Here is a 19,944-nt window from a genome sequence, read left to right as displayed (position 1 = left end):
TATCTATCTGGTGGAAAGGTATTTTGTTTTAGAATTGTTTTTTTAATCTATAAGGAATAATAGAAAACAAGAAAAAAAATTAGTGCACCAATGCCCTGATGTGTAAGATAACTAGGCTACTGTTGTGGTCGACCACTTCAAGTATGCAAAACGTCAACTGGAACATCTTCCAAGCAAAGAAGCAGATATTCGCTCACACTACATTTACATTACTTCTTCACAAAAGTATTTTGCCATTGCTATCATTAATTTCTGCTTCAAATGAAGCCCAGCAGCTCTAGGCATATATTAGGATTGTGAGAAGAAGCAGAGAAAATGGAGTCATGGGACAATTTATAGGAGGTGGTTAAGCTATATTTAGAATTTTGATCCTTTTATGCCTTTTTGTATTTTTTTCCCCCAAAACAGGGAATTGATGAAAGAGACTTGTATCACATGTGTTTGGGACACTTCCATCTGTAAGTCTCTTTAATAGAATCAAAGTGTAAATAATATATTGTATCACAATATAGCACCATGCAGTACAGTTTACACATGACTTTGCTTCTCCATTTTGTGAGATTTTTACATTTTTACACTGTAACAAAAAACACACAGACTTGTCCACTGCCTTTGTCCTATTTAAAGGGGTTTTCCCACGAACAAAAGTTAATTTTAATACATGGCTGTGTCTGACCGTGCACGGAACGGGGTCTGATCATACCACAGCTCCTGGGCAGAGGAGGAAGTAAAAGAGTATACAGACAATACAGCAGGGGATTGCAGAGGATTGATTTTGTAGGTTAAATATTGTTTAAAAACAGACAGCTAAATATTTAACGTCACAAAATGAATCCTCTGCAATCCCATGCTGTAATATCAGCATTGTCTTTTGCTTCCTCCTCTGCCCAGGAGATGTGGTATGTTCTGTTCACAGTCAGACACAGACAATTATTAAAATTAGTTTTTGTTCGTGGAAAAACCCCTTTAAAGCATTTTGCTGGTTAGGGCAGCCTGAACCATGTACAGAAGAGTAACTGTGACACTTAATTTTTCACTTCAGAATCAAGGGATTATTTTTGTTTGAACCCCTGGATTCTCCATTCTCCTGATCTTAAAATAGGCCTTGTTTCAGCAATTTTTCAGCAATAACATACAGGATTATGTATGTTATCTAGCATTACATTATTGGTGGTTAAAAGGAATTACATTTATTGCTGTATTCATGGACTGGGCTAATATTAAAGGGGTTGTGCCACAAACAATAGTACATTTTAATCAGGAGATCTTGGAATAATAATAACTTTCACAATTGGACGTGTTTAAATAAAAATGTTCCTGTGCTGAGATAATCTTATAAATGTGCCCCTGCTGTGTACTGTGTAATGGCTGTGTCTGACCGTACAGGAACATGGTCTGATCATATCACATCTCCTGGGCAGGGGATGATGGAAAAGAGTATACAGACAGGACAGCATGGGATTGCAGCTTATTTTGAGAATAAAACATTTCACTTTCTGTGAGATAAAACCTTTTTAAAAGCAGGAAGCAGCAGCTGCAATCCCCTGCTGTCCTGTCTGTATACTCTTTTGCTTCCTCCCCTGCTCAGGAGCTGTGGTATGATCAGACCATGTTACTGTACGGTCAGACACAGCCATTACACAGTACACAGCAGGTGCACATTTATAAGATTATCTCAGCACAGGAACATTTTATTTAAGCACATCCAATTGTGGAGTTTATTTTTATTCCAAGACCAGTTGATTAGAATATACTTTTGTTTGTGGCATAACCTCTTTAATTTTTGTAATTTCACAATTCCTAGATTAGATTATTTTCATTCCATCAGTCATACTGAAGTTTCTACAAGAGACATCGCTACTTCTGTCCAGAGGATGTATGCAATATTAAGGCTCAGCTCCATTAACCTAAATGAGGCTGTGCTGCTACACTGCGCATCGCCATTGGACAAGAGTGACAATGTTTCTGGTAGAAAGCAGACCTGTTTTCATAATCTTGCATTACTCCTTCAACATAAAATCTTCTCATTTGGTCCCGTTGAGGCGGGGCTGGAGGAAGAGGGTTCTCATCATACAGTGGATAATGGGTGCTGTGCTAAACTTACATAAATGCCAGTCTACCATTACAAGTCAAGTATTTATATATTTTAGTGCCCATCAGGTCATGGTGACCCCAGAATAAAATACATTGTGGGCCAGATTCATTAAGACTGGCATTGAGCATGCCAGTCTTAATGAAGGGCGTGCTGGAGTAAAATAATCAATTAGGTGCATCTTACAATGGCCGAGGGCCTATGCTAGCATACATTTCTGGAGTAATTTATGGCCCTAAAGTTGAGTAAATTTTGATTAATTTGCAATGAGGTAATCACCACGCTTGGCACAGCTCTACCTACTTTAGTGGAGCTGGCTGGGACAGGTGTAAAATTTTTGAGCAACTTTGGTTGTGAAGTTTCTTTGCGACATTTCAATGCGTTTTACAAACGTTTCTGGTGAAAACATCTTGATGTATCTGGCTCTTTGTGTTCATAAATCTTGAGAATATTTTATATGGACGGACTTCAGAGAGAATATAGAAGCAGTAGCAGTACCTTTTATGAGTGGCAGCCTCTAATTCAAAGATATCAAACTCCCAGTCCTCTTCATTCTCCATTGCTTGAGCTATCCGAGGTGGAATGTCAGTTAGGGAGAGAGATGAGATTAAATGCCCAGAAGACGGATGGACTTCTGCTCGGATGAAAATAAAGTTTACAGTGATAGAGTTCCATAACACAATCTGAAATAAAGACACCAAGGGGACCAGAACCTACGTTTTGCTGAGAAGATATACTCGTTCCCTGAAAGTCTTCTTAAACCATCCTAAAAAAAAATAGCAAAATTAGATTTTCACACATGGTTGACCATCATCCTTTCAATTGGCGATGTGCAGAGTCTTTAGTTTCCTAAACTAGATAATAATCGACTATACAAGAAAAATACAAGTAAGCATCAAGCACAGCAATCAACTTATTGAGAAGAAAAAAAAAAAAAAAAAAAAAGCACTGCAATATCACTGAATTCTCCCATTCACCCGAAAGCCTGTTTTCACCTTCCTGACCAGGCCAAATTTTATAATTCTGACCAGTGTCACTTTATGGGATCCTGGGACTGTTTTTTTGTGACACATTGCACTTTATGTTAGTGGTAAATTTAGGTTGCTATTTTGTGTGTTTGTGAAAATATCAGATTTTTTGCGAAAATTTTACAATTTTCAATCTTTTAATATTTATGCCCTTAAACCAGAGAGTTGTGTCACGCAATAAATAAACATTTCCCATATGTCTACTTTACATCAGCATCATTTTTGAAACATAATTTATTTTTGTTAGGAAGTTAGGAGGGTTAAAAAATTTTTTTTAGAAACAACATCCCATATGAAGTGATTTTGGAGGCCTATGTGACAGAAAATCCCCAAAAGTTACACCATTTTAAAAACGGCACCACTCAAAGTGAAACCACGTTCAATAAGTTTAATTAACCCTTCAGGTTTTTCTCTGGAATTAAAGCAATTTGGAATTTAAAAATTATAATTTTACTTTTTTTCCACAAAAATGATGCTTTAGTACCAAATTTTGCATTTTCACAAGGGTAACAGGAGAAATTGCACAACAAAGTGTACTGTCCATTTTCTCCTGAGTACACCAATACTCCATATGTGGTGGAAACTATTGTTTGGGCGCATGGCAGGGCTCGGAAGAGAAGGAGCGCCATTTGACTTTTGGAACGCAAAATTGGCTGGAATAGATAGCGGGTGCCATGTCGTGTTTGCAGAGCACCTGATATGTCTAACCAGTGGAAACCCCCACAAGTGACACCATTTTGGAAACTACACCCCTTAAGAAATTATTCTAGGTGTGTAGTAAACATTTTTAAACCTCAGGCGATTCACAGAATTTTATAACATGGGCTGAGTAAATGGAAAATTACCATTTTTTCCACAAAAATGTTGCTTTGGCCCCAAGTTTTTAATTTTCAGAGAGGATAATAGGAGCACAATTTCTCCTGAGTACGCCAATACCTCATAAGTGGTTTAAAACTACTTTTGAGGCACAGTGCAAAGCTCAGAAGGGAAGAAGCACCATATTGAAGTTCAGATTTTGCTGAAATGTTTTTAGGGTGCCATGTCACATCATCAGAGCCCCTGAGGTGCCAGAAAAGCAGACCCCAACATAAGTGAACCCACTTTGCTACACCCCGCAATGAATTAATCTAGGAGTTCATTGAGCATATTGACTACACATTTGCCTCACAGAATTTTATACCATTTTTACCTCTAAAATGTTGTTTTAGCCGCAAATTTTAAATTTTTATAAGGGCTAATAAGAGAAATTGCACAACTATGAGGTCCATACCCTACATGTAATCGGACGATATCTTTCAGGCACAGTGGAAAGCTCAGAAGGGAAGGAGCGCCATATTATAGTGCAGATTTTACTGGACTGGTTTGAGGGTGCCATGTCACATTGGCAGAGCTCCTGAGGTGGCAGTACAGCAGAACCCCCCATAAGTGACCCCATTTTTACAAACTACGGTACATCTCTCAATATATTCATCTAGTGACACAGTGATCTTATTGATACTACATTTATATAATTTTTTTATGTTTTGCCGCTTTTACACAATAAAAACAATTATATAGAAAAAATAATTGTTTTTGCATAGCTATATTCTGACAGCTATAGTATTTTTTATTTTTCTGCAGATGGAGCTGTATGGGGCTTGTTTTTTGAGTGACAAGATGACATTTTCAGCTATACCATTTTTAATTACATTTGTCTTTTTGATTGCATATATTATTTCACTAGTTATTTTAAAGGTGTTCACTGAAGGGGTTAACTAGTGTGACAGCTTCTTAGATCAGGTCGTTCCAAATGCGGCGATACCAGATTTGTGTTCTTCTTTTGTTCATTTTTGTTTTTACATAAATACACATTTATGGGTATCATATTTCTTTTTCCATTTTTTGTTCTTTATTTTGCGATTTTTTTAAAAAAGATTTTTAGAATTTTTTTAAACATTTTTTTTTTTTACTGTTTTACTTAGTCCCTCTATGGGACTTTCACGTTTATTATTCTAATAGCTGGTATAATGCATTGCAATGCATCAGCACTGCAATGCATTAAACCTATCAGTTTTACCCTGACAGAAGCCTCTTAGACCATGCTCAGGGCATGGTCTAAGCAGGCCTCCGTAGCTGACAGATCAGGAGGTAGTCATGCGACCTCCTGCTGTCATGACAACCAGCGGGCCACAGCGAGAATGTCGTGGGGGTGTCGATCAGACAGAAGAGCGAGCCCCCTACCTCTCCCAGGCTTCTAAATGCTGTGATTGCTATTGATCGCGGCATTTAGAGGGTTAAACAGCCCTGGTCACTGCGGGCACAGCTCCAGGCAGTGACAGCCGGATCTCCGCTATCACTTAAGCCGAGCGCTCGGTGACGATCGCTCTGGCACAGCCCCTGTGCCCGCACGGTCGCCATGACGTACCGGTACCATTTGTGGAAACGCAACGCAAAATATTATGTCCTGGTACATCATATGTCGGGAAGGGGTTAAATTCTGATCAGAGTATGATCCGAGTGTCATTTACATAATCAATCCGATTCTCTCCTGTGACCGTAGCCTAATGTGAGTCGGCAAACGGTTGGCGGAGAACTTCGATATCCTCATAGCACTGAATGTATGATCTGTAATACTGAAGAAGGGAAGGAAGGGGGTAAAGAGATATTTGTAAGATTTCAGCAAAACTCCTTACCGAATTCTTGCAGATATATTCTATATTTTTAATACTTTTGTATAACTTCATAATGTGATTAGAACAAGTAATAGAAATACAAAAGATAGACATCCAAAATCTGTAACGACTTCCATATTCTCCTACATACTCTCCTATATCACTCATGTCTGGGAAATAGGTAAGGTTTCTTATACACTTTCACCCTGTGAAAAGCTCAGAAGAATAACCTCTAACATGGGCAGCCGCACAGAGAGGATGTGGGAAAGACACAGCGGTCTCTATGTCAGGACTTTCTGCACACACTTCCCGAATGCTGGCAGGGACATGAGAATAACACCACTGCCAATCTGTTAACCCACACTTGAACACATGTAGAGGATGGGTATACATATCTATAGCAGAATGTCAATATACATTTATTGGAATGGGACGTTGGTAATTTGTTCATTTTGCCTTCTTATGCATTTTTAGCACAATCCAAATGACAGATTTTCTTGTCCTGGATAAGTAATAATCAGGTAACATTGGAAATTAAAGTCATTTACTCTAGGTTGACTATAGATCTTGACAGTTTGTTATAATGCATTTACTGTTACATATTTAATATACTGTATACGGTACATGTAAAATATACTATTGAACTGTTCACTTACTGTCATCAAACCCCCAACCAAATCACTGGTGTGAGGGTCCTCATCTTTGGTTCCGAGCTGCGGAGAATATAATTCTGTAGTTCTTAAGATCTCCAGAACTCGGTCCAGAGCTTCTGCCACTGGCATAGGGCTGTTTTCTTGTGCAGAATTAATGATGTTTATTACCTAGGTAACAGAAAATATACATTCAAGAGATGTAAACCTAATAGGAAAAGGAAATGTTCTTTTTTTGTAATGTTGCAAAAATCAAAACGGTTGATTCTAAATAAGTTACTCTCTAGCAGAGCTCTTGTATTGTATATTCATGAACATCATAATCTCATTTTCAATGTTTTATCTCACAATTAAATTTTGATCATAATATGGGGTCCCTTGCTTGTGACTCCCTTTATGAGCCAGAATAAAGTGCAGCCGAGTTTCCTGCTCAGGCAGAGCCAGTCCATTCATGCATGGTACCATCAGCTCTTCACTTGGCCCTCCAGTACAGAATACATTTCTACTGCAGTAAATGTATTACAAGCTAAAGGTTTCTGGGTACAACAGCTGATTAGCAGGGTTGTCTGAAGCCATATCTGAAAAAAAGTAATAAACCTTCCTCACCTTCTTGGATGTGTGATCCTTGTAACAGGCTCATTAGATAATGCAAGTTTCAGATGTGCAAAGGAACAATCCCCAGCTGGAAAGTGGGTGCAGCTTACTAAATCCAAATGATGAACTAACTTCCAGCTTCATCTTTTAAGTAAAAAACAACTTTCAATCCTTTATTCAATTTTTTTAAAATCCAGTATAGTAGATAAAAGTGAAAAACGTCCCAAATTAAATAAAAAAATATATAGCCATACTATAAGTTTCAAAACTATAGATACAAATGGTTCTTATTCTTATTGTAAAACCATCACGCCAGACTAAGCACCAGTTATATTTGTAGGCTAGTATGGATAACATTTTTTGAACTTGGGATGCTTAGAGCTTTTATTTACTATGTTGGATTTTAAAGTTACTTAATAAAGGATTTAGACTTAGAAGGTATGTTCTGAAACTTTGCTCATGGTTTGCATTTCCATCATGTCACCTGTTCATTTCAATCTTTGGCATAATTTAACCCTGGCTAAAGATTGATGAAAACATTTTCCTGCATGTCCTTACTTTTCACAAATGACTTGACATGATCACATCACAATCTTACTCTAACATTAGCTGGCTGTAAAACAGATAATTCAATGTATGCATAACCGTCCTCAAGCCTCGATGGCCAAATGGACATGGCAGAAAGGGGTCCCCTATTTAAAGCATCTCTCTTTAGCGGTCTCACTGTAAAAAAATAGACATTATATGGCTCTCTGTCATACCACATTTTCTCTAACTATATGTGCAGATGCCATCATCTGGTCTGCTGCTCAGATGATTGCCAAGGTTGTCACCAGTCAGACCCCTCTGTAGTCAGCCAACGGTGAGGAACACCAACACCTTTAATATGAATGAAGTCACATTTATACAGTGCACTCCTGGAACATCACATTCCCTCTGATAATATGGATCATACTTCAATGCTCCAGCATGACCAGCCAGTCGCACTCGCTGTCACTGCACACCACCTATGCTGGGAGACAATACCATGAAACCCTACATCTCCATATTAAACCAGTCCTTGCCCCTAATGGTGTATGGGTGGGATCTGTCATCACTTACTGATTGTAGGGGTTTTTAGTTATGGGATAATCACCGATCCTGAGAATGGAGGAGCTACAATGTTGTTTCAGCACTGCATTCCTTGCACGGCCAGGTGGTCAAAAATGCCACTGTGCAGGTAACTACAACCAGACCTATTCACTTGAATGGAGCCGTGCCGCAGCAGGTGGCTAGGTATGCCCCTGGGAAGGGACTGAGTCAGCACTGTGGCCCCTTCACTCTCAGGATTGACTGACATTGTAGACGTCAGATCCCGGATGATCACTAACTGATGGCATATCCTAAGATAACAATACTCCTTTGAGAAAAAAAAAAAATATGGGACAGACATAATAATGCGGGCCATGTTCAAACAAGAAGAATCTGTCTTGTCAGATTGATACTTCCCTCAACATCAGTAGAGCAACTCACTGTTTCTAGATGGATCCCACCAGAATCTATTTACTAAGATAGGAGGTCTATGGACCGGATAAGTACTGTATGCATTATGGCCACACAGCAGTGCTGGCTGCATATGGCGCCCAACAAGGCTTTAACTCAACATCTTCTTCGGTCCAAAAAGTAACCCGTATTTAATGGTGTGAGATATGCCAGTCTTCTTTCTGCTATGTAAATAGTGAGATCAGATGGACTTGGTACATTTACGCTTACGAAGACATTTCAATTAAACCATATTGTAAGGACACATTGTTAAACAAGCCTGAGGAGGATAAACTATGAAGTCACACGAGACGGAGCTAAGGTGGGGCACAGAGTCATGAACAGGTTGTTGCCTCAATTCTAGATACAGAACACTGAAATTAATGGAATACATTCAGAACAAGGTAATGTTCAAATGCATTGCCTCTGGCGTCTGTGCGGAGCCATGCTTTTATCTTGTGCAATACTTTATATGGCCGACCATGGAAGATGAACTTTTTATAAGTTCACACAAAATATTTATCCAGATGTGAAAAAATATATGTTCTGCAGCAGAAAAGTTCACACAATATTGACAAGAGGTAATGTACATGCTCAGACTGACCCACCAGGGAGGCCTAGTGGGACTCAGCCATAGGAACAGCAGATAGCATGGTGCAGTAGTTGCACTATGTACTGGTAGGCAGCTCATAGCCAGCGTCCGGAGGAAAAACAAGGCAATTGCCCAGGCCACACGCTCCCTCCTTTCCCCACTGATCCCACCAGATATCAGCAAAAAAAAAAAAACCGAATATGATAGTGACATTAAAATGAAGCCCCATGTATTATGAAAAAAATACACAAAAATTGCAAAAAAAAAACAAACTAGCTAACATTGCACTGAAATTTATAAAAGAATGCCAACAGGGGGGTGAGCTTACACTGGCATTTAAATGTGAGGCGTGCCCCAAGAATTAGTTTTACTGGTAAGCCCTAGACACCCGAGTCCCATAATGGTCACTACACTGAAAAATTATTTTATGTGATCTGGAATGTTATATGGCTATATCCTCTCTGAGAGGCTGTGATAATATACTGAAATAAATGGATTGCCCTTACAGAATGTATGGCCAAAAGTATGGGGTTAACGGAACATCACTTTCATTAAATATCCCACATCAGATCACAAGGGAAGAATATGGCATTGCCAGCCCATTTGCTTCAGTCATTTTGAAGGCAATTTCATAACAGGGCTGAATTGCTATACATGACCTTATCCAAAGGGCTTTAGTGGGACTGGGCAATTGGCATGGGGTCAGGCCAGTCAAATTTTGACAATTTTTTTTATACACCATAAAAATAACAAACCATAACACTCCGGTCAAACAGGAAGAAGTTTTGCAAAGATCATTCCGCACTCTGCCCTTGTGAAGCTTGTGTGACCTACTACTCCACAGTTCTTTAGTCAAGTATTAGCCATAGAATGAATGATACTAAGAAGATTAAATGTCTGCATGTGGATTACATGGACTTAATAGCAATATGTGTGATTAATGGTTACACTTATTACTTAGGATTAGTGTCCTCCTTATATAGTACATCTGCTATGGAATAACATGGCAATTTCCTCTTCTACACCAATTCATAGTTTTTAGGTTCAAAGAAGTAAATTAAGTCCAACATATACCTAACATGTTGATCCAATTGTCAGAAAGGAATATAGAAAAAAAACAAGTTTGGGAAAATTTAATTCCACATTTTTTCTATAAGTCCTGGAATAATACAGGTGCATCTCACTAAATTAGAATATCATCAAAAATTGAATGTATTTCAGTGCTTCAATACAAAAAGTGAAACCCATATATTATATAGAGTCATTACAAACAGAGTGATCTATTTCAAGTGTTTATTTCTGTTAATGTGGATTATGGTTTACAGCCAATGAAGACACAAAAGTCATTATCTCAGTAAATTGGAATTATTATCAAAAAACACCAGCAAAGGCTTTCTAAGAGTTAAAAAAAAAAGTCCCTTAGTCTGTTTCAGTAGGTTCCACAATCATGGGGAAGACTGCTGACTTGACAGATGTCCAGAAGGCAGTCATTGACACACTCCACAAGGTCCCAGAGTTCCAATTTTCATTTGGAAATCAAGGCCCCAGAGTCTGGAGGAAGAGTGGAGAGGCCACAATCCAAGCTGCTTGAGGTCTAGTGTGAAGTTTCCACAATCAGTGATGGTTTGGGGAGCCATGCCATCTGCTGGTGTAGGTCCACTGTGTTGTATCAAGACCAAAGTCAGCGCAGCCGTCTACCAGGAAATTTTAGAGCACTTCATGCTTCCCTCTGCCGACAAGCATTTTGGAGATGGAAATTTCATTCTCCCCCAGGACTTGGCTCCTGTCCACACTGACAAAAGTACCAATACCTGGTTTACAAACAACAGTATCACTGTGCTTGATTGGCCAACAAACTCGCCTGACCTTAACCCCATAGAGAATCTATGGGGTATTGTCAAGAGGAAGATGAGAGACACCAGACCCAACAATGCAGACGAGCTGAAGGCTGCTATCAAAGCAACCTGGGCTTCCATAACACCTCAGCAGTGCCACAGGCTGATCGCCTCCATGCCACGCCGCATTGATGCAGTAATTGATGCAAAAAGAGCCACAACCAAGTATTGAGTGCATTTACTGAACATACATTTCAGTAGGCCAACATTTCAGATTTTAAAATCATTTTTCAAGCTGTTATAAAGTATTCTAATTTACTGAGATAATGACTTTTGTGTTTTCATTGGCTGTAAGCCATAATCATCAACATTAACAGAAACAGACACTTGAAATAGATCACTCGGTTTGTAATGACTCTATATAATATATGAGTTTCACTTTTTGTATTGAAGAACTGAAATAAATTAACTTTTTGATGATATTCTAATTTATTGAGATGCACCTGTAGATATAATTAAAGAATTTTTTTTTTGCGTATCCAATTCTTCAATCGATGCACAGAATGCCAAAGTTTAGTCAAACAACACATGTATTAAAATGTGTGCCATGGGAAGACAGAATCTATATAAGGCTATGTTCACACTTGCGTTTCTTTGGCTGTGTTTTTTAATGCTAATTAAAAGCGGTGTTTTACAGTACTAGCAAAAGCTATGAGATTTCAGAAATGTCATGCATGCACATTTGTTTTCTTTCCTGACTGAATTGGAAAACTGCTGCTTTTTTGAAAACTGCAGCATGTCCCTTCTTTCAGCATCTTTTCACCCATAGGAAGCAATGAATAAGTGCAAAAAAAGCAGCAAAAAACGTTGCTTTTCCTAAGTTTTAACCAAAAAGTCTTGGAATCCTCACATGAGCTTGGCAGTTAGTATTAGTACAATTTAATTATATTAGTGATAAGTGTTAAAGTAAGTAATGCCTGACAAGCTCAATGCCCGACCAATGTGTAAAAAGTAGATAATGTCGACCATCTCAATGCTCTGCCAATGTGTTAGGTAAGCAATGCCTGACCAATTTAACTCCATTCGCTGTTTTTACATTTGGAATTGTTTCACGAACTTTTTTTGTTCAGAATAGTCACTATTTTTTTCAGACATAAAAATCTTTTTCCACTAAATAATTTGAATAATTGCACTGGTTTCCAAAAATAATTTATGGTTTCACATGTCTTACATTGGTGACCAGGTTTTGGCTGCAGAAAAAAAGCAGGAAAAAAGCAATATATAGACATAGCCTAAATATGTAACTTTCTGAGTAAGCTTGTAACTGATTTTCTGTACTTGTATACGGTCATTCATTTTCTGTAAGTTAGTAATAAATGATGATATATTGTAAATCAGAATAGACGATCTTCTCGCATGCCATTTTTCAGTTACAGCACAGTGATTCGGATATAAATTAGTAACCACCAGGGGGCGCAGCATGGACATGTCTTATCGCATGTTGAGTCATTGCCAGAAAGTGGAGAAGTATGAAAGAAAAAACCATCACAAACACAAGTGCTGTAAAACTAAACTACATTTATGTGGTATATCAACATTGATGTATTATTGTGCACTTTCCTTTGTTATGTATGCATAATGGTTATGCATTTTTTGCCGTGTTTTTTGGATGTGGATTACATGTGTTTCGTCTATAGTACATGTTTAATAAAGCTACTTTTATTCACCAAAACGCTTCAAAAAACACTGTAAAAAAAAAGCCAGTGTGTTTTTTGCAGCATTTTATTTTCCATTGCTTTGTATGGGTGAAAAATGCTGCAAAAATGCTGAAAGAATTGCAGGCTGCAGACTTAAAAAATGCTGCGGTGCTCAAATTCAGTCAGGAAAAAAACAAGTGTGTGCTTGAGATTTCTGAAGTCTCATGCCTTTCGCTGGTAAGGTCAGATTTTAATTTGCATAAAAAAAATCACTGCAAAATGCTGCATGTGAACATAGCCAAAGGGTATCTGCACACATTCAGTGAACAAATTCTGATCAGTAGGCAGGAAAAACGCTGTGTAAAATACATGCTTTTTTGGTTACGTTTTTGATGCGTCTTATCTCGTTCATTAAAATGGGTGAAAAATGCTGAAAAAAAAAGCTGAAAGAATTGACATGCTGCAGATCTGAAAAGACTTCAGATGTACAAGGAAAAAATAAACAAACAGTGTGTGCCTTAGATTTGAGAAATCTCATTCACGTGCATGTGAACATAGCCTTAGGCTACATTCAGTATCAGTTAAGCCAAAACCAGGAGTGGGTGATAAATACAGAAGTGGTGACGTTTCTATTCTACTTTTCCTCTGATTGTTCCTCTCCTGGTCTTGTCTTACAAATACTGAGGTAAAATACTGACCAAATACTGAATGTGTGCACGGGTATGTGCATGTTAAGTATTAGCTACATTTTTGTCACGTGTTTTCCAAGCAGTTTTGCCACAAAAACGGAAGGATTTCCCAGTCCCAGCAAAGTGAAAGATTCCTGAAGTCTCAAGCACATGCTGCTCATTTTTTCCTTGCAAATTTAAAGCAGTTTCATATCTGCAGCATGTTAATTCTCGCAGCATTTTTCACCTGTTCTAATGAATGTGGGGACAAATTTATCAAAAATGCATTCTGAAATGGTGTCAAAAATGCACAAATTTTATGCTGCGCTTTTCTTACCAACACTTATTAGTTGCAGACATTTCTGCTGCAAACACTGAACGTATGCACATGCCCTAATAATGCTACGAATGTGCTGATAGTTACTAACAGAGCTGTCAGAGTGGTTTATATAGGCTCCATCATGCTGGAATAAAGATGGCTATACACGGCTATCGCTACAGCCTCCCCAATACATGTCATACGTATGGAGAGAGGGGGAACAAAAGATCTGCAACCAGAGACTTCTGGAGGTGGAGTATGTCCTGGAGGGAAAAAAAGAATCAGGAGTGTTGAAATCTAGCAGACGGATCCTTCCACATATAATAGCAGGGGAGAGTTGAAAGGCCCCTGTCGCTCCCGCCAAAAATTGTTGAGCTCGGCTGACCGCTCTCTAATGTGTGGTTGACCTGTATGGATCCCGTCCACACACAAGACATACATCACTAAATGAGCACTCATGGAAGACGTGTATGCAGATCCTAGCCTTCATGTAGCCATTATGGAATATTTATTCAGCCCTGCTGTTTGCTTAGGGGCCTGATTTGATTGAGTTTTTACAAGTCAATGACGGCTACAACCTGTGTGGATATAAATCTATGCGCTTGTAAAGATCAAGATATGTCATTTTTATTCACTCTCAGGAGGGGAAAGCTTGTAATAATAACTTCTAACACTTTCACACCCCTCCAATCTATCCTAAACTCTGCTGCCCAACTAATTCACCTGTCCCCTCGCTATTCCCAGGCCTCTCCTCTCTGCCAACCCCTTCACTGGCTCCCTATTGCCCAGAGACTCCAGTTTAAAACCCTAACCATGGCATACAAAGCCATCCACAACCGGTCTCATCTATACATCTGTGACTTAGTCTCCCGGAACTTAAAGGCACGGAACCTCCGATCCTCACAAGATCTCCTGCTCTATTCCCCTCTTATCTCCTTTCCCTCTTATCTCCACAATCACATACAAGATATCTCCCGTGCATCCCCCCTACTCTGGAACTCTCTACCCCAACACATCAGACTCTCTCCTACCGTGGAAACCTTCAAAAAGGAACCTTAAGACCCACCTCTTCCGACAAGCCTACAATCTGCAGTAACCACCGCTGCATGACCAGCTCTACCCTCACCTACGGTATCCTCACCCATCCCTTGTAGATTGTGAGCCCTTGCGGGCAGGGTCCGCTCTCCTCCTGGACCAGTCTCCGTCGCGTTTTTGTTCAAGATTATTGTACTTGTTTTTTTGCTATGTATACCCCTTTTCACATGTAAAGCGCCATAGAATAAATGTCGCTATATAATAATAAATAATAATATATTCTACAAGTATTTGCACCTCAAAGAGGCATCAAGATGGCCATGTCATGTAACATTGGGATCTGACTCTGGACCAGTGCTTAGGAGTAAATGGTGAAAAAATCCTGATGGCAACGGATGCATCAATTTTACCATTAGTTCTGAGCGATTGTAGCCTAATGCAACAGATATATGTGAACCTAGCCTTACAGAGGTCCGGGAACATCTGGGGGAAATAGGAGAGTGATTCTTTAAAGGTAACCTGCTATGTCCCCAAATGCTAATAACCTACAGATACAGGGTCACTCTGCAGGCAGGGTTGCCAACTGTCCAGAAATTCCAGGACAATCTGAAAAAATAGGACACTTTTTGCCCTGTCCGTAAAAAACAAAATTGAGGAGTCTTGATTTTTTTTGCAGTTGAACAAAATTATACAGATAGTAAGGATTGTACCGTAATCATCATCATTTTACAGTGAATGCAGCTATTGTGTTCATATCAGAATTATGGGCTGCAGGCATGTATCACTTATGATCATAATGGTTTATTATGGTTTTCCAATGTGTCAGTAAAAAAGATGAACTGTGCCATTTCTTGATAAGCTGTCCAGAAAAAAAAATAGAAAAAAAAAGTAGAGTTGGCAACTCTGTCTGAAGGTTTATAGCTTTCTAATGTTTGGCTGCTTTCTTGAAAATGTGGCTACCCAGGAGAAAATTAAGTTTACCGCTCCAGGGAGCCGCCAGCTTTCAGTCGTAGAGGTATGTCAGAGCGGCTTCAGTCACCTTTAAAGTACGTAGTACAACAGTGCGTGGCTGTTGTAAGCAAGCCCCAGCTCTTTCATTGATTGCTCGCACTGCGTCGGTGTGCAGCGGGCTTGTCAGAGTGCCGGGTTGTGGTTACAGCCGTCGCTCACAATGCTGTGAGCACCGCCTCAATGACTGAAAGCCGGCTGCTCAAGGGAGGCCTAAAATCCATTTTCTCCTGGTAGCTGCCAGCAAGGCAGAAGTACAACATTGGAATACCATTAACCTGCAGATTAACCCTATATCTGTGGGTTAATAGCATTTGGGGACATTACAGGTTCCCTGCAATGTTGATAAAGTGAAATCTCCTCATTTTTATAATCCTGTAGCAAATTTTATCATTAACCTATAACTCACCAACAGCAGATACATATAGATCCAACAAACAATCAAAATCATAACCTACAAATTAGCTTCAATATAAAACACAATACTAATAAAATGCTTTCTTAATTCATAAGTATACTACTATATAAATACAATAAAGATGAACAACAAAGCAACATTCTAAGCAGTATCACAATACAAAATGACTCAAATAGTCAGGAAAAACCACACATCCCATAAGGTTCTCAACATTTATCTGTAGACCTGGCGAGACAAGATCAAAACTAACCGCACAAAGCTGTTACCCTGTGGATCTTATTCTGGATTATACACTATATATGAGCTGTGTGGGGCTTTAAGTTAGTTTTTTAGGGGTTTTATTCTTGTATTGTCCGGGGTGGTTTGTTCTTTTATTATATTTATGCACTAGAGAACTTTATTACTCTGATGTATATAATCCAGTAGAGAAGCTTTAGACAGAGAGTAACACATACAAAGATGAGGTTCCGATGACATTTCAGATGACTGTCAGAAAATGTTTTCTGTCCTATACTTTGCACATAGGGGTTTTGCTAAGTAAACCTGTCTTTTAAAAGCCTACAGCATCAGAAATGGATGAAAAATGTCAGTTCATACCAGATGTCCTACAACAATTCCATCACCCAGCTGGCCACAGGCTTTTCTGCGGTCATACAAAACGAGTTATCATTTTGCCAAAGTGTATTAATAAAAGTATAATATAACTCAATACCTCAGCTCATATCAAGTAACTGGTCAAAAATGAATGATTTAGTAATACCGTACCTTCGTTATAGGGGCTTCAATAGTCATCGAATGTATCCTGGCCATTGAAGAATGCCGCCTTTGTGAACTACCTGCAAGGTAAGGAGAAATGTTGAATATTACGTCAATGACTTCATCAGATTTAATTTAGGTAAAAAGAACAATCCTGCTCACCCATCATATACACACTAAGTGCAGAAATACGGGTGGGAACAAAACATCTTCCCGGAAACAACACCCTGTTATAGATCACTTCCCATACAGCCTCAATCCATCATAAATTCCTTTATTTTCTGGTGCTGCACCAATTAGGAATCTTATGATCATATCTACGCTGTGTGCACAATTATTAGGCAAGTGAGTATTTTCATCATACCATCATATTTATGCAGATTCTCCAACTCCAAGCTGTATAACTGGATGAAGTAGATCAGGTGATGTGTATTTGTGTAGGAAGAGAGGGTGAGGCTTGAGGAAACAACACCCTTTATCAAGGTGTGCAGAATTATTAGGCAGTTTGTTTTCCTCATGCAAAAAATAGGCCAAAAAAGTGATTTAACAGACTCTGAAAAGCCAAAAATTGCTACAGTCTTCTAGAGGGATGCAGCACCCTTGAAAATACTCAGATATTGGGTCGTAATCATAGAACTGTCCAAAGTTTTGTTGCAAATAGTCAACAGGGTCTCAAAAATGTGTTGAGGAAAAAAGCTGCACATTAACTGCCAAAGATTTGAGAAGAATCAAACATGAAGCGACCAGGAACCATTATCCTCCAGTACTGTCATATTGCAGAGCTGCAACCTTCCTGGAGGCCCAGAAGTACAAGGTGTTCAGAGACACAGCCAAGGTAAGAAGGCTGAAACCCGACCACCACTGAACAAGACAAAGAAGTTGCAATGTCAAGACTGGGCCAAGAAATATTTGAAGACAAATTTTTCAAAGGTTTTATGGACTGATAGGATGAGGGCGACTCTTGACAAACCAGATGGATGGACCCATGGCTGGATCAGTAATAGTCACAGAACTCCACTTCAACTCAGGTGCCCGCAAGATGGAGGCAGGGTACTGCTAGGAGCTGGTACTAATAAAGATGAGCTAGTTGGACCTTTTGGGGTTGAAGATGAACTCAAAATCAACTCCCAAACATACTGCTAATTTTTAGACACTTTCTTCAAGCAATGGTACAGGAAAAATTCTGCATCTTTCAAGATAACCATGATTTTTATGCAGGACAATACTCCATCACATGAATCAAAATCTCTACTGCTTGGTTGGCCAGTAAGGGCCTTACAGGGAATTTGTCAGTAGGATCAACCCAACTAAGCTGTTTATATGGGCATGTAGGTCATAGGAAGCTGAATAAAATTATACCTTGAGATCGGTAATCTGATTGAAAAAATATGGGTTTCTTTGGAATAAGCATATATGTAAATGAGAGGTTTAGGACTATGGGTCGGACACTGGAGGCAGACTCATGCAGATCAGAGATTATTTTTATTAAAAGGAGGTGTTACCAGTGTGAGACATGTAACTAACCAATAACAGCAGAACCGAACTTTGTCTTCTTATAAACACATTTGTTGCAGCTCTCACAGCTCTGCTGTATTACATCACTGGTTGCCTGTGAGGTGGAAGCTGGAGCGGAAAGGAACCTGCAGATGTGTCAGGTAAAATCACACACAGCTCTGCAGTGAGAGGAGCCTGCAGATGTGTCAGGTATAATCACACACAGCTCTGCAGTGAGAGGAGCCTGCAGATGTGTCAGGTATAATCACACACAGCTCTGCAGTGAGAGGAGCCTGCAGATGTGTCAGGTATAATCACACACAGCTCTGCAGTGAGAGGAGCTTGCAGATGTGTCAGGTATAATCACACACAGCTCTGCAGTGAGAGGAACCTGCAGATGTGTCAGGTATAATCACACACAGCTCTGCAGTGAGAGGAGCCTGCAGATGTGTCAGGTATAATCACACACAGCTCTGCAGTGAGAGGAGCCTGCAGATGTGTCAGGTATAATCACACACAGCTCTGCAGTGAGAGGAGCCTGCAGATGTGTCAGGTATAATCACACACAGCTCTGCAGTGAGAGGAGCCTGCAGATGTGTCAGGTATAATCACACACAGCTCTGCAGTGAGAGGAGCCTGCAGATGTGTCAGGTATAATCACACACAGCTCTGCAGTGAGAGGAGCCTGCAGATGTGTCAGGTATAATCACACACAGCTCTGCAGTGAGAGGAGCCTGCAGATGTGTCAGGTATAATCACACACAGCTCTGCAGTGAGAGGAGCCTGCAGATGTGTCAGGTATAATCACACACAGCTCTGCAGTGAGAGGAGCCTGCAGATGTGTCAGGTATAATCACACACAGCTCTGCAGTGAGAGGAGCCGGCAGATGTGTCAGGTATAATCACACACAGCTCTGCAGTGAGAGGAGCCGGCAGATGTGTCGGGTATAATCACACACAGCTCTGCAGTGAGAGGAGCCGGCAGATGTGTCAGGTATAATCACACACAGCTCTGCAGTGAGAGGAGCCTGCAGATGTGTCAGGTATAATCACACACAGCTCTGCAGTGAGAGGAGCCTGCAGATGTGTCAGGTATAATCACACACAGCTCTGCAGTGAGAGGAGCCTGCAGATGTGTCAGGTATAATCACACACAGCTCTGCAGTGAGAGGAGCCTGCAGATGTGTCAGGTATAATCACACACAGCTCTGCAGTGAGAGGAGCCTGCAGATGTGTCAGGTATAATCACACACAGCTCTGCAGTGAGAGGAGCCTGCAGATGTGTCAGGTATAATCACACACAGCTCTGCAGTGAGAGGAGCCTGCAGATGTGTCAGGTATAATCGCACACAGCTCTGCAGTGAGAGGAGCCGGCAGATGTGTCAGGTATAATCACACACAGCTCTGCAGTGACGTCAGGAGAGCAGAAAACAGTAATTACGCATCACACTGGTAACTCCCCCTTTTATTGAAATTAATCTCTGTAGGCAGATTCTCATGCAGATCAGTTTCCGGCCCATAGTCCTGAGAAGCTCATATACATAGAAGAAAAATGTGGACTGCTCTGGAATAAGACATCGTATGGC

General features: G+C 39.8%; 1 protein-coding gene across 3 annotated transcripts in view; it reads right to left on the bottom strand.

Moving 5' to 3' along the window:
* Positions 1-19,944, bottom strand: part of PDE8A (phosphodiesterase 8A) — a 364,761-nt gene that overhangs the window by 23,363 nt on the left and 321,454 nt on the right. For all 3 annotated transcript variants that reach the window (XM_073653110.1, XM_073653108.1, XM_073653109.1), the window contains exons 13-16: positions 16,874-16,944; positions 6,428-6,592; positions 2,810-2,858; positions 2,591-2,726 (exon numbers count right to left, since the gene is read on the bottom strand). In XM_073653110.1, coding sequence (XP_073509211.1) covers positions 2,591-2,726; positions 2,810-2,858; positions 6,428-6,592; positions 16,874-16,944 — 421 coding nt within the window. The remainder of the gene's footprint in view (positions 1-2,590; positions 2,727-2,809; positions 2,859-6,427; positions 6,593-16,873; positions 16,945-19,944) is intronic.

The sequence above is a fragment of the Phyllobates terribilis genome, unplaced genomic scaffold (assembly GCF_046119375.1).
Source record: "Phyllobates terribilis strain yellow unplaced genomic scaffold, ASM4611937v1 Scaffold_11__3_contigs__length_659146591, whole genome shotgun sequence".
Taxonomy (NCBI): Eukaryota; Metazoa; Chordata; class Amphibia; order Anura; family Dendrobatidae; genus Phyllobates; species Phyllobates terribilis.
Note: the sequence above shows the minus strand (reverse complement) of the source record. Positions and strands in the feature narration are given on the sequence as shown.